General features: G+C 37.7%; 1 protein-coding gene across 4 annotated transcripts in view; it reads left to right on the forward strand.

The window, feature by feature from the left end:
* plekha5 (pleckstrin homology domain containing, family A member 5) overlaps positions 1-12348 on the forward strand; it is a 341912-nt gene that overhangs the window by 277567 nt on the left and 51997 nt on the right. For all 4 annotated transcript variants that reach the window (XM_060842972.1, XM_060842969.1, XM_060842970.1 and 1 more), the window contains one exon: positions 11132-11197. In XM_060842972.1, coding sequence (XP_060698955.1) covers positions 11132-11197 — 66 coding nt within the window. The remainder of the gene's footprint in view (positions 1-11131; positions 11198-12348) is intronic.

The raw sequence follows: 12348 nt of genomic DNA on the forward strand, positions 1-12348 counted from the left end.
GGCCCTTCGGCCCAACAAGTCCACACCGACCCGCCGAAGCGCAACCCACCCATACATTATCCCTTACCCCTTACCACTATGGGCAATTTAGAATGGCCAATTCACCTGACCCGCACATCTTTGGACTGTGGGAGGAAACCGGAGCACCCGGAGGAAACCCACGCAGACACGGGGAGAACGTGCAAACTCCACACAGTCAGTCGCCTGAGTCGGGAATTGAACCCGGGTCTCCAGGCGCTGTGAGGCAGCAGTGCTAACCACTGTGCCACCGTGCCGTCCTTGTGAAGTACTTTGGGAGGTTTTGATACATTAACTGAGCAGTATAAATCTAATTGGATATTTTTGTGACACTCAGAGACTTTTCAAAAAAGGGGAGAAAGGAAACAATAGATAGAGAAAGACACAATGATAGAGATAAAAAATTGCTCCATTTGTAGGGAAAAGAAGTGACAAGTTTTACTGTTGTCTATTGTGTATTGCAGTCAGAATACCATAGTGTTTTAAAAATGGACTGGTATGAGTCCTGTCATGCCATCGTTTCTCAGTAATCTACAGAATTATAAGCGCACAGCTGTCAGCTGGTGCAGTGGATGATGCACTGACTGGACTATGTCTATTCTGTAACATTGTGTGCTGTTTAATTACCTGATAATAGTCCTTCGAATTGCAGACCAATTCTATCTCCTCCTGAAATCATGTAGCAGTATTTGGCAGCCATTACATCATAATAGCCTCATTGTTTGCAGTCAATCTAATCACAATTCTGCTTTAAACTATCATTAGGGCTGCTTTCATTGTATTGAGAAATAGTACATGTTATAAAAGTAGAAGCTGAGAAAAAGTCTATTATTTTTTTCTCTTGGATCAGATGACTCAAGTCTTTTCCTCTGACTAAACTAGAGCATTTGTTTCCAAGCATCCATAATTGAATGTTACAATGTGTTGTTCATGACAATGCTGTTTTTGCATAGCTCCTATGACCAGAAAACAAGCTAACTGAAGTAGCCATTTAGTCCATGGAGTCTGCTCTGCCATTCAGAGAGATCATGGCTGATCTGATAAACATCCTCAACTCCATTTCTTGGCTTTACTCATATCCCTTGAATCCTTTACGAATTAAAAAAATCAGTATATCTCAGCATTGAATATACTTAGCAACTCAGCCCTCTGCAGTAAAGGATTCCACAGATTCACCACGTTAAGGGAAGAAATTCCTCATCATCTCTATCTTAAATGGGCAACCCCTTATTCTGATATACTTCGTGGTCCTAGATACTACAACCTTTCCACAGCCCCAACCTCTTAGCACCTACATATGCTTCAACCTTGGACCAGGTTGGCTGGGCCTCGTGACTTGGGCTCCTCTGCTGGTCCTCTTTTGCATCCCCCATCCATCTGGGATTCCAGATCCCTGTCTGCACAGTGACATGCAAACATCTGCTTATCTGCCATGTCCTGAGAAAATGTCAAGCATCGTGTAGGGCAGCTGGTGCTTGACCGGGTGCAGAGCAGCCTTTTAAATTTGGTGCCAACATGAGGAATCCTAGGATATCCTAACAGTACTGAGTATTATGGTGAGCAGGAGAATCAAGCCGGATCAAGCGAGTGTGTGCCCAAAGAATGGTGCTTGGTTAATAAGAAGGGTATTTGGATGATAGCATTTATGAACTTTCATGTGTTTTGTAAGAGCGTATTAATGTGTTTAAATATGATTCTACTTTTTTCCTTTTTGTGCATGTTAAGAAGAAAATCAATTCATTATATATTGTATCCAGATACTGCTTTGTCCATATGCAGCTACCTGACAAAACAAAATTAGCCATCATGAAAATTTAACCTGTAACGCTCTTCATCCCAACGGTGATGCCTTGTGTTTGTATGTAGCAGTATCTGTAAATTTAGATCAGTGTTTCCAGAGAACAATGCACTTACAGATAATCCAATTGTATAGTTAACAAATTAACATGTTTTCCCCATTTTTTGGCTCCCTAAACTGCATATCTGCAGCCAGAGGAGTTGACACTGCTGCTAATCAAGCTGAGGCGGCAGCAAGCTGAAGTAAACGGCATCCGGGAGCACACAGCAGCACAACTCATGCAGTTGAACCTCAGTGATGCAAATCCCAAGGTCAGCTGTAAAATAATATATTGTACTCCACCACCATTGTCTTATGGTTTGTTCATCCATTACTGATTTGTGTGCTGGTGCTCATCAACTTTTTTTTAATAATTGGAATATTCATGTGCAGTAGTCCCTTAATGCAACGCCTCGGTAAGATTAAATTTCTAGTCTATTATTGAATCTAATGGCAAAACTGCTCCATCCTATATTGATTTCATCAGTCTTCATAAAAACAGTTGGTTGCTTTTGCAGAATTTATGTAAGATTGAGTGATGATTTCCATACATCCCTTGACTGTGTACGGTTACCGTTGTTCCATTTTGTAAAAAAGAGTTTACTTACTGGTACAAATATGTGTAATATTTTGGTTGGGAGATAAGAATCAAAATGCTGAACTTAACAATGTTGTGTTTGAAACTGTGAGCACTGAAAGTAATTGTTTAGTGAATTGTGTCTTTGAGGGATACGTCTAGTTTTTGTGACAGAACTATTTATTTTTAATTGCCTAGTTTGCCATTGCAGAAAATAGAAACCTCTAGCAAAGAGGGAGGCCTTTTGGTCCATCTTGTGTTTGAAAGAACTAGCAATTGGTTCCAGTCTCCTTTTTCCCCACAGCTATGCGAGTTTTTTCAATTCAAGTTTTTCTTGTTCAAGATTGATCCATGTACTTTTCAAACAAATGCTTAAATTTGCCTTTGGCTTTTCATTTATAACTGAGTTGGTGTTTCTTAACTTGACTGGTACCTTTACTGTTGCAACCTTGTGTCAGTGAATGTTTCATTAAATTCCTGGAATCCTTTTAAAAATATTTATAGTCTGCTGTTCTTTGTCCTCTTTCTTATTTTAAATTATCTGTTCTTCTTTATTGCTGCCTGTTAGAATGATATCCTTATTCATCACCTTCAAAGAAATCTCATGTATTTGGATTATCAGGTGGGAGTACTAGAAATTAATTGTTTTGTCATGTTGAGTTTCCCATTGCATGAGTTACTTTGTTGTGTCACCAAGAATTCTTCAACTAACTTAATAGCAAAAAGAGGGACCTGTTCCAAATGTGCAGAATTTTTGAACCATGTATCTGTTAGTGTTTCCAGTCTTGCTTTTAAATGTTTTGTTACCTTGTTCCTCAGTACCCTACTCTCCATAAAATGAAGCAAACTAAAGCATTTTATAACTTGATGATGATCTACTCAAGAGGAGTGATTTCTCAGAATTCATAAATGTTCATTCTTTAGAGACCCACTGAGAACTTTCTATGGAAGCTTATTATTTGTAATGATTGGAACTGCCTATTTGTGTTAATTCAGTCTTCGAAAAGTTATTGACAAGTGAAGGAAATTTGAGAAGTGGCTTAACTGGCTGATGATAATAACTGCATAATTGTCTGGGAAATTTTCCAGGCCATTTGAGGTGGGTGGATGGGTGTTTAGGGAAGAATAGGAGGATGAGGCTGCCAGATGAGTATCCTGACTTCTTCCTGTAAACTTCCTTCCTTTCCTGGAATGGGTTGGAAATTTTGTCAGCAACCAGCTGGCACCACGGGAAGGCAATCACATAATTAAGGAGGCTGTTGAGAGAAATTTTGTATTTTCACTGACTTTTCGCAAAGAATAGACAGGTCACACACACCGTATGTACTGCGGCACCATCGAGGAGGCCAGTGTACAGCACGTTACTGTACTGTGCTGTCAGCATTATAAAGTGACAAGTCTGAGATCAGCCATTGGCAGAGGCTTGCAGTGACAAGGCAAGTCTCTGAGGCTGATGTTACTGCTCATGATCTTGGTGAAGAAATTAGTGGCAATTCCTGCAAGAAACATTCACTCCTAAGGGGTGCTATAGACCTTCCCATTCACTTTCTTCAGAGGTAGCACCTCCAAGGCACCACACTATAAATCTCTGTTTAATCACTGTTAAGGCCATCATTGGCATTTTAAACCCTGTATACTTGTGTACAATCTTGCCTGCTATTCTTAATTGAACAGTTATCTTAGAGGTGATTTCAATGCCTTCCAGAAATTCAACTAGTAATTCTGCTACTCGTGTGTTCAGGTTGACCCAAAAATCACCCTGTCATTCATGCTAAAACTCAGATGATAAGATTCAGACCCAAGTCTTGAATGAGTTTGAGTTTGTTATATTGATCATTTAAATAACATATATTAAGCAACATTATTTTGACAGTATACGTGCAATTCATCTTTAAATGTTAATTCTGTAACTTCTATTCAATGCAAAGACATACTGCACAATAAGTTATAAAGATTTGTATATACATGTTGGTGTATTACAGTCCTTAAGTATGTTCAAAGTTTAAACTTCCAGGGTCTGCTTGTGAATTGATATTCTACAAAGAGGCTTTGGCTAATTTTAAAAACAAAATGTGTTATCTCATCAGAGAATAGGCAATGTAAAATCTCCATTAGTAGGAAGAACTGAGATACACCAGTGTGTATGCATTCATTTTTTTTAGTATTTAGGACTTTATGATGGTTCTCTTCGAAAAAAAGTCTTGTGTTTTTAAACTTCTGGCTGTTGTGGGAGGTAAGAGATGATATTATTGAATCATTTATAGCTCCATTAAAAATCTTGGATTTTTGAGTACTTGGACATAAAAAAAATGGAAAACTAGCAAGCTCCATATTTTCAGTGATAAAAAAATGTGAAATGGAAAATGAGTAAGCTCCATATTTTACCTCTTACTGCAGGAAAAAGAAGTATTTTGCCTGAGTTTCAAGCATTTCACCACAGTATCATACTGAAAATATTATCGTTTATTTTGAATAAAACTTAAACCTGTTGAAATAATACAAATTTACCAAATGATTAAATTTTACCAATACGTTGTCAACAGAATTTTGTGATCAGACTTTGGAACTTTCCAATTTCTTTATATCTAGTACCCCGAGAACCTTTTTTTTCAGTTTGGTGTATAATGCTTGCAAAAGGCTTTGGTACCGATTCCAAAAAGCAGGAGCTATAATCACTGTTTCATCTTTTAAATCCAGCCATGCTGTAAACTGATGTTTACTGTATGCTCCTCCTGATTTGAAATAGATGAAAGAAAATGAACCTTTAATCGCCACGGTTCACACAATGATTGAGAACTCAGCACCAAGGCCACAAGTATACAAGCAAGTAAGGTCTTGGATATTGATTGCTTTGCTTAATCACAGAGCCCTGTGTATGGCAGCTTTCAGTTAAATCATACCCTAGAGTTCTTATTTACTTCAGTGACATTCATCCATGCATTTGAACAATGCTGAAATAGTGTTTAGCATGGCTTATTTTACCATTCAAAACATACGTTATGCTTTGCTGCAAACACTGCTGAAGATATACTTACTCCCTTATGTTTTAGATCTGGTTTTGGAATTGTACAGGCAAGTCTAACAAGTCCCAGACTGAAATTAATTTCATATGGAACAAGTAATGTTGTAAAACATAAGAAAAAGAATCCACTGATTTGTTACAGTAACAAATCATATCAAAATGGATTTATGAAATGGTTTCATAATTTACAGAAGTATGGGTCAGTCTTAATATCTGAGGTAGCTGAAGTTTGACTGGAATTCTGTTGCTGAAGATTTCTAATTTATTTCAAATTTTTAAATTTCAAAACAAAAGCATAATTATTTTGCAAAACTTTACTGAAGTATAAATATAGCGCTGTTGTTTATTCATACACTGACCTTCGCTCATACATCCTAAATGTGTAACCACAAAGTAGTCTGAAGTTGATTACAAACGTGATCCCCAACTGTGTTTTCAACATAGCTCAGTGTTTCTGCATGGCAGTTGTGACAGCATGCTTAAATGTACATAAAGCAGAAGCAGCAGAAATGTTGTAGTTTGCAGTTTGTGTCTATACTGTCTTCAACCTATATGTGTTTTAAGTTCAGGTGCAAGGTACTTTTGGTGATCTTGTGAATAATACTCCATGTACTGACAAAAGGGAATTCTAAATTAATTAAACTCGTGTGTAAACTATTAACTGTTTCTTGCCTTTCTCACATAAGCATGTAGTATTGCAGATTTGTAGTGCAAAATGTATAAAATGAACATTCTGATTTGCAGCTGCATTTTGAGGTAAGGTTGGTTTTACCCTTGAGAAGAATATATGTTAACTGCCCAAGTGACACTGGCTTGGTGGTATGGACGTCTCAGCTTTTCTTAGTAAAATAGGATTACAAAGTTGACCAGATAATATATATTCTTTGATATTAAGCTGACAGGATAGATAGTTAACTTGATGAATATATTCATAAACTGACTGATTATATAAGCTGTGATCAGATAATTTGTGCAAGTATTTTGTGTAAAACAGGATTTGGAGGTGCCGATGTTGGATTGGGGTGTACAAAGTTAAAAATCACACAATACCAGTTTATAGTCCAACAAGTTTATTTGGAAGTATTAACTTTCGGAGCGCTGCTCCTTCAGGTGGTTATGGAGTATAAGATCATAGGACATGGAATTTGTAGCAAAGGTTTACAATATGATGTAGCTGAAATTACATATTGAAAAAGACCTGGATTGTTCGTTAAGTCTCTCATCTTTTAGAATGGGCGTATTGGTTTCAGTTCTTTCGTATGAAAATCCCAGAACTTTCTTAAAGTTACATTCTCAGGTGAAGTTAACAATAGGTGCCATTAGGCCCAGATAATGCATTGAAGGTGTGAAGCTGTCTGTGCCCCAATGTTCAGACTGATTCTAATCTAAAATAGAGATTTACAGAATCTTAGATTCACACCTTCATTGCATTATCTGAGCCAGCGTGGTACCTATTGTTAAAGTTCGCTTGAGAATATAACTTTATATATAAAAAAAGTTCTGTGATTTTCTTATGAAAAAATCTGAAACCAACATGCCCATTCTAAAAGATGAAAGACTTAACAAACAATCCCGGTCTTTTTCAAGATGTAATTTCAGTTACGTCACACAGTAAACTTTTGCAATAAATTCTGTGTCCAACGATCTTATATTCCACAACCACCTGATGAAGGAGCAGCACTCCGAAAGCTAGTGCTTCCAAATAAACCTGTTGGACTATAACCAGGGTTATGTGATTTTTTTAACTGTATTACTCCTGTAATTGTTCACAAGGGATAAGATGAACATGTTCCATTCAGACAACTTGCATCAAGCAAGTTGACTGACTCTTCTGCAGCATCATAGCACCGCCCTTCCCGTTTTCTTCAATGGAAAATCTAAAAAAGGGAAAAGCATATGACAATGTGGTTTGTTACTAATGGCACAGAATAGTTTTATTCCCAGTTTATATTGCCTGTTTTAAAAGGGAATTTCAAACATGTCTGACATTTGCTTCAATTTGTCACTTCTAGAAGCTAAATTTCCAGACGATGGTTGCCTTACCCAAAAAAAAGTATTAATATATGTATTCAAATAATTCAGCTGGGAACATCCAAACTTCTGTCTCTCCTGCAATATTGCCTACATTTTACAGTTGTGATATGTGTTACAAATTTCCCCAATATGATATCAACTCAATTTAACTTTATTGTTAATTCATAGCTCTGGAACCTGCTAATAGCACTGAGCTTTGCTGGTTGATGTGCAGTATAGGATTTAGCTCACTGCTATTAAGTTTTGACTATAAAATCAGACTTCTGTTTAATATATTATGAGGCTGAGATCTTTACACTATCTATCTGCAGAAGAAGAAATAAATCATTTTTGAACCATCTCAGCCAGGGTAGCTTTGAGGAGGAGTTCGTTGAGTGTATCTGAGAGTTTTCTTGAACAGTATGTAATGGAATCAATGAGGGAGCAAGCTATTCTAGATTTGGTCCTGTGTAATGAGACAGGAATAATTAATGACCTCATAATTAGTGATCCTCCTGGAAGGAGCGATTACAGTATGGTTGAATTTAGAATACAGATGAAAAGTGTGAAGATAAACTCCAATACCAGAGTCCTATGCTTAAATGAGGGAGACTACAATAGAATGAGGGAGGACTTGGCTAAAATAGACTGGAAACAAAGATTTTATGGTGCGACAGTTGACAAGCAGTGGAGGATTGTCAAAGCAATTTTTCAAAATGCTGAGCAAAAGTATATTCCAGTGAAAAGGAAGGACTGTAAGAAAAGGGGTAATCTGCAATGGGTGTCTAACAAATTGAAAGAGAAGGCATATAAAGTGGGCAAGAACAGCAGGAAACTAGAAGATTGGTCAACAGGAAGCCACAAAAGAGCTATAAAGAAAAGTAAGATGGGAGTATAAGAAAAAAACGAGCACAGAATATAAAGACAGATTGCAAAAGTTTCTATAAATATGTAAAACGAAAAAGAGTGATTAAAGTAAACATTGGTCTTTTAGAGGATGAGAAAGGGCATTAAGTTATGGGATATGAGGAAATGGCCGAGGCATTAAACAAGTATTCTGTATCAGTCTTCACAGTGGAGGATATTAATAACATGCCAGGATTGACAAAGAGACTAAGGTAGATGAGGACCTGGAAATAACCATTATTACTGAAGAGGTAGTGTTGGATAAGGTAATGGAGCTCAGGATAGGCAAGTCTCCTGGCTCTGATGGAATGCATCCCAGAGTACTAAAAGAGATGGCGGGTGAAATAGCAAGTGCACTTGTGGTGGTTTTCCAAAATTCGCTGGACTCTGGGGCAGTCCCAGCAGATTGGAAAACAGCAAAGCTGACGCCACTGTTTAAAAATTGACATAGACAAAAGATTGGGAATTATAGACTTGTGAGCTTAGCCTCTGTAGTGAGGAAGATGCTTGAGTGTATTATCAAGGAAGAAATAGCAAGCCATCTCGATAGAAATTATCCTGTTGGGCAGACGCCCTGTGGGTTCGTGAAGGGCAGGTAATGCTTAACTAATCTTTTGGAATATTATGAAGACATTACGAGCAAGGTGGACAACGGGCACCAGTGGATGTGTGTACCTAGATTTTCTAAAGGCCTTCGAGAAGGTGCCACACAGCTGGCTGCTGCATAAGATAAAGATGCACTATAAAGCATGGATAGAGAATTGGTTGACTAATAGGAAGCAAAGAGTGGGGATAAATGAGTGCTCTTCTGGTTGGCAATCAGTAACTAGTGGAATGCCTCAGGGATTGGTGTTGGGACCTCAATTCTTCCCAATTTATACAGATAATTTGGAATTAGGGACCACGTGTAGGGTGTCAAAGTTTGCAGATGACACTAAGATGAATGGCAGAGCAAAGTGTGCAGAGGGCTGTGTAAGTTTGCAGGTGACACTAAGGTGCTTTGAGTGAGTGGGCAAATGCCTGGCAGATGGAATACAATGTTAATAAATGTGAAGTCATTCATTTCGGTAGGAATAACAGTAAAAAGGATTATTACTTGAATGGTAAAAAGTTACAGCATGCTGCTATGCAGAGGGACCTGGGTGTTCTTGTGTATGAGTCGCAGAAGGTTGGTCTGCAGGTATAGCAAGTATTTAGGAAGGCAAATGGAATTCTGTCCTTCATTGCTAAAGGGATTGAGTTTAAAGCAGAGAGGTTATGTTGCAGCTGTACAGGGTGCTGGTGAGGCCACACCTGGAGAACTGAATACAGTTTTGGTCTCCTTACTTGAGGAAGGATGCACTGGAGGGGGTGCACAGGAGGATCACTAGGTTGGTTCCAGAGTTGAGCGGGTTGCCTTGAGACGACAGACTGAGTAGACTGGGGTTATATTCATTGGAATTCAGAAAAATGAGAGGAGATCTTATAGAAACATAAAATTCTGAAGGGAATAGATAAAATAGAAGTAGAGAAGATGTTTCCACTGGCAAGTGAAACTAGAACAAGAGGGCATAGCCTCAAAATTGGTGGGGGGGATCAGATATAGGACTGAATTGAGAAGGAACTTCTTCACCCAGTGGGTTCTGAATCTATGGAACTCCCTGCCCAGTGAAGTTGTTGATGCTACTTCAGAAAACTTTTTTAAAGCTAAGATAAATTTTTTTGAACAATAAAGGAATTAAGGGATACAGTGAGAGCGTGGGTAAGTGGAGCTGAGTCTATGAAAAGATCAGCCATTTTCCTATTGAATGGCAGAGCATTCTCGAAAGGCCAGATGGCCTAATCCTGTTCCAACTACTTATGTTATTATTATGGACCATGTTTCTGTTACGTGGTTTGCATTAACTTTGACAAGTATTTACAATATTACCTTATTAAGTTGAACAAACAAAATATTGCCTCATCACTTGGAATGTAGTGATAAAAGGTAGATTGTTGTGCTTCATACATTTTATCATACACATACTTACCTCTGAAAATGTCATGCCTTGATGTAATTTTTGAAATAAAATCAGTGCAATGTAAATGTGCAGCAAGTCTAGCAGCATTTATGGAGACAGAGAAAGGGTTAGCATTTCAAGTCCAATATGACTTCTCTTAAAAAATGTTAACTTTGTTTCTTTGTTAAGTCCTTCCAGAAATTTCTTTTAATTTTAGGTTTCTTGAATCTGCAGCATTTTTCTTGAATGATTTTAAATATTTAATACCGTTAAATATTAATTGCGTTGTATGTAGGTTAGTAACACCATTCAAAATACAGGCAAAAGAAAAGTCACATTGTGCATTGTGCATTATGCATTGATACTTTATTTTTCAAAGGAAATAATTTAAATAGTTAATTCTTTGTTCAGTGTAAGTATAAATGTTCTGTTGTAAGAATACATTCTATAACCTGGGATCTCTTTATTTCTGAGAAAGATTTTTTCCTATGGAATTTTTATCTTTCTTACTAAAGATAACATTCATCTTTCATATTTCATGATAAAAATAAATCATGAACTGTTTAACCCGAGGGCTAAATTCATCAATCCCATTGGGAACCTTGTTTGAACTCTGTATAGATTGAAGAATCAATGCTACATGTTGTTACCCTATCTTCAACACAAGCTCCCATCAATTTAGACTAACACCTGGGGCACCACATTGCTGAACTTCTCTTTTTCAATTAATCCATTGAGATTTTAACTTCATTATTTTTTTCTTACTCATGTTCTTATAGCTGGCTCAGCAAGATGATTACAGAGAAACTTTATACAGCCACAGACGTGAAAATCTGGACATTGATGTATGTGAAAATGTTTTCTAGTTTTTTGATCCCACAGTTTTGACTAATTGTGTCTTATTTTATGGTGAGATGCAACTAAGTTTTTGTAAAGTATTCTAAGGAAATAGTATGTGCAATTTTTTAAGTTGGATTATGTCTTTTGATGTATATCAATGATGTGGGGGTGTTGGTATTGGACTGGGGTAGACAAAGTTAAAAATTACATAACACCAGGTTATATACAGCAGATTTATTTGGAAGTACTAGCTTTTGGAGAGCTGCTCCTTCATCAAGTAGTTGTGGAACAGGATCATAATTCTGGATTGGTGCTGGAAAAGCACAGCAGTTCAGGCAACAGGATCATAAGATAACGAATTTATAGCAAAACATTCGGTGGCATGCATTTGAAACAATATATTGAACAAATATGGATTCCTGTTAAGTCTTTTATCTTTTAGTGTGGGTTGCAGCCTTCAGTTCATTAATATGTAAATCCCTGAACTTCTTTTAAGTCACATTCCCAAGATAACTTAAGGTTTTATTTTAAGAAAAAGGTGACATCTCAGCTCAGACAATGTATTAAAAGGTGTGAGGTTCGAGTCTGTCTGTCTGCCTCAAATTTTCAGGTGACCATCCTCCAAGACGGACTTTGGGATACGCAACAACATAGAGTGGCTGACAGCCAAGTTCGGTCCCCATGAAGATGGCCTCAACCGCAACGTTGGGTTCAGGTCAGACAACACCATAGTCTTGTGCATACAGACACACACTCTTGCATACACAGACACACCCACGTACAACCCCCACACTCTCACCCACGCGCGCACACATTTCACAGGCTTATGTTCTGTCACACTCATGCACACTTCTATCAAGCAAGCACACATGCAAACACACACACTCACGCATACTCAAACTCTCATGCACACACTCGCCTGCATGCGTGTGCTCCTCTTCTCCCCCCCGCCCCTTTACATGGGCGCACGCACACACACACACACACACACATAAGTTTATGCAGCGAATTTGCATTTGCAGAATTGTATTTGCAGATAAATTCTATTTTGCTCAAAAAGCAGACAACTCTCAGGTAGTCAATCCATGCAACATTTTATAAACTCCTACTTTGGAAATAGAACCAGTCTGTCTCAAGATTGGCCTACAGACACTCT

This window comes from Hemiscyllium ocellatum, chromosome 23, assembly GCF_020745735.1.
Source record: "Hemiscyllium ocellatum isolate sHemOce1 chromosome 23, sHemOce1.pat.X.cur, whole genome shotgun sequence".
Classification (NCBI taxonomy): Eukaryota; Metazoa; Chordata; class Chondrichthyes; order Orectolobiformes; family Hemiscylliidae; genus Hemiscyllium; species Hemiscyllium ocellatum.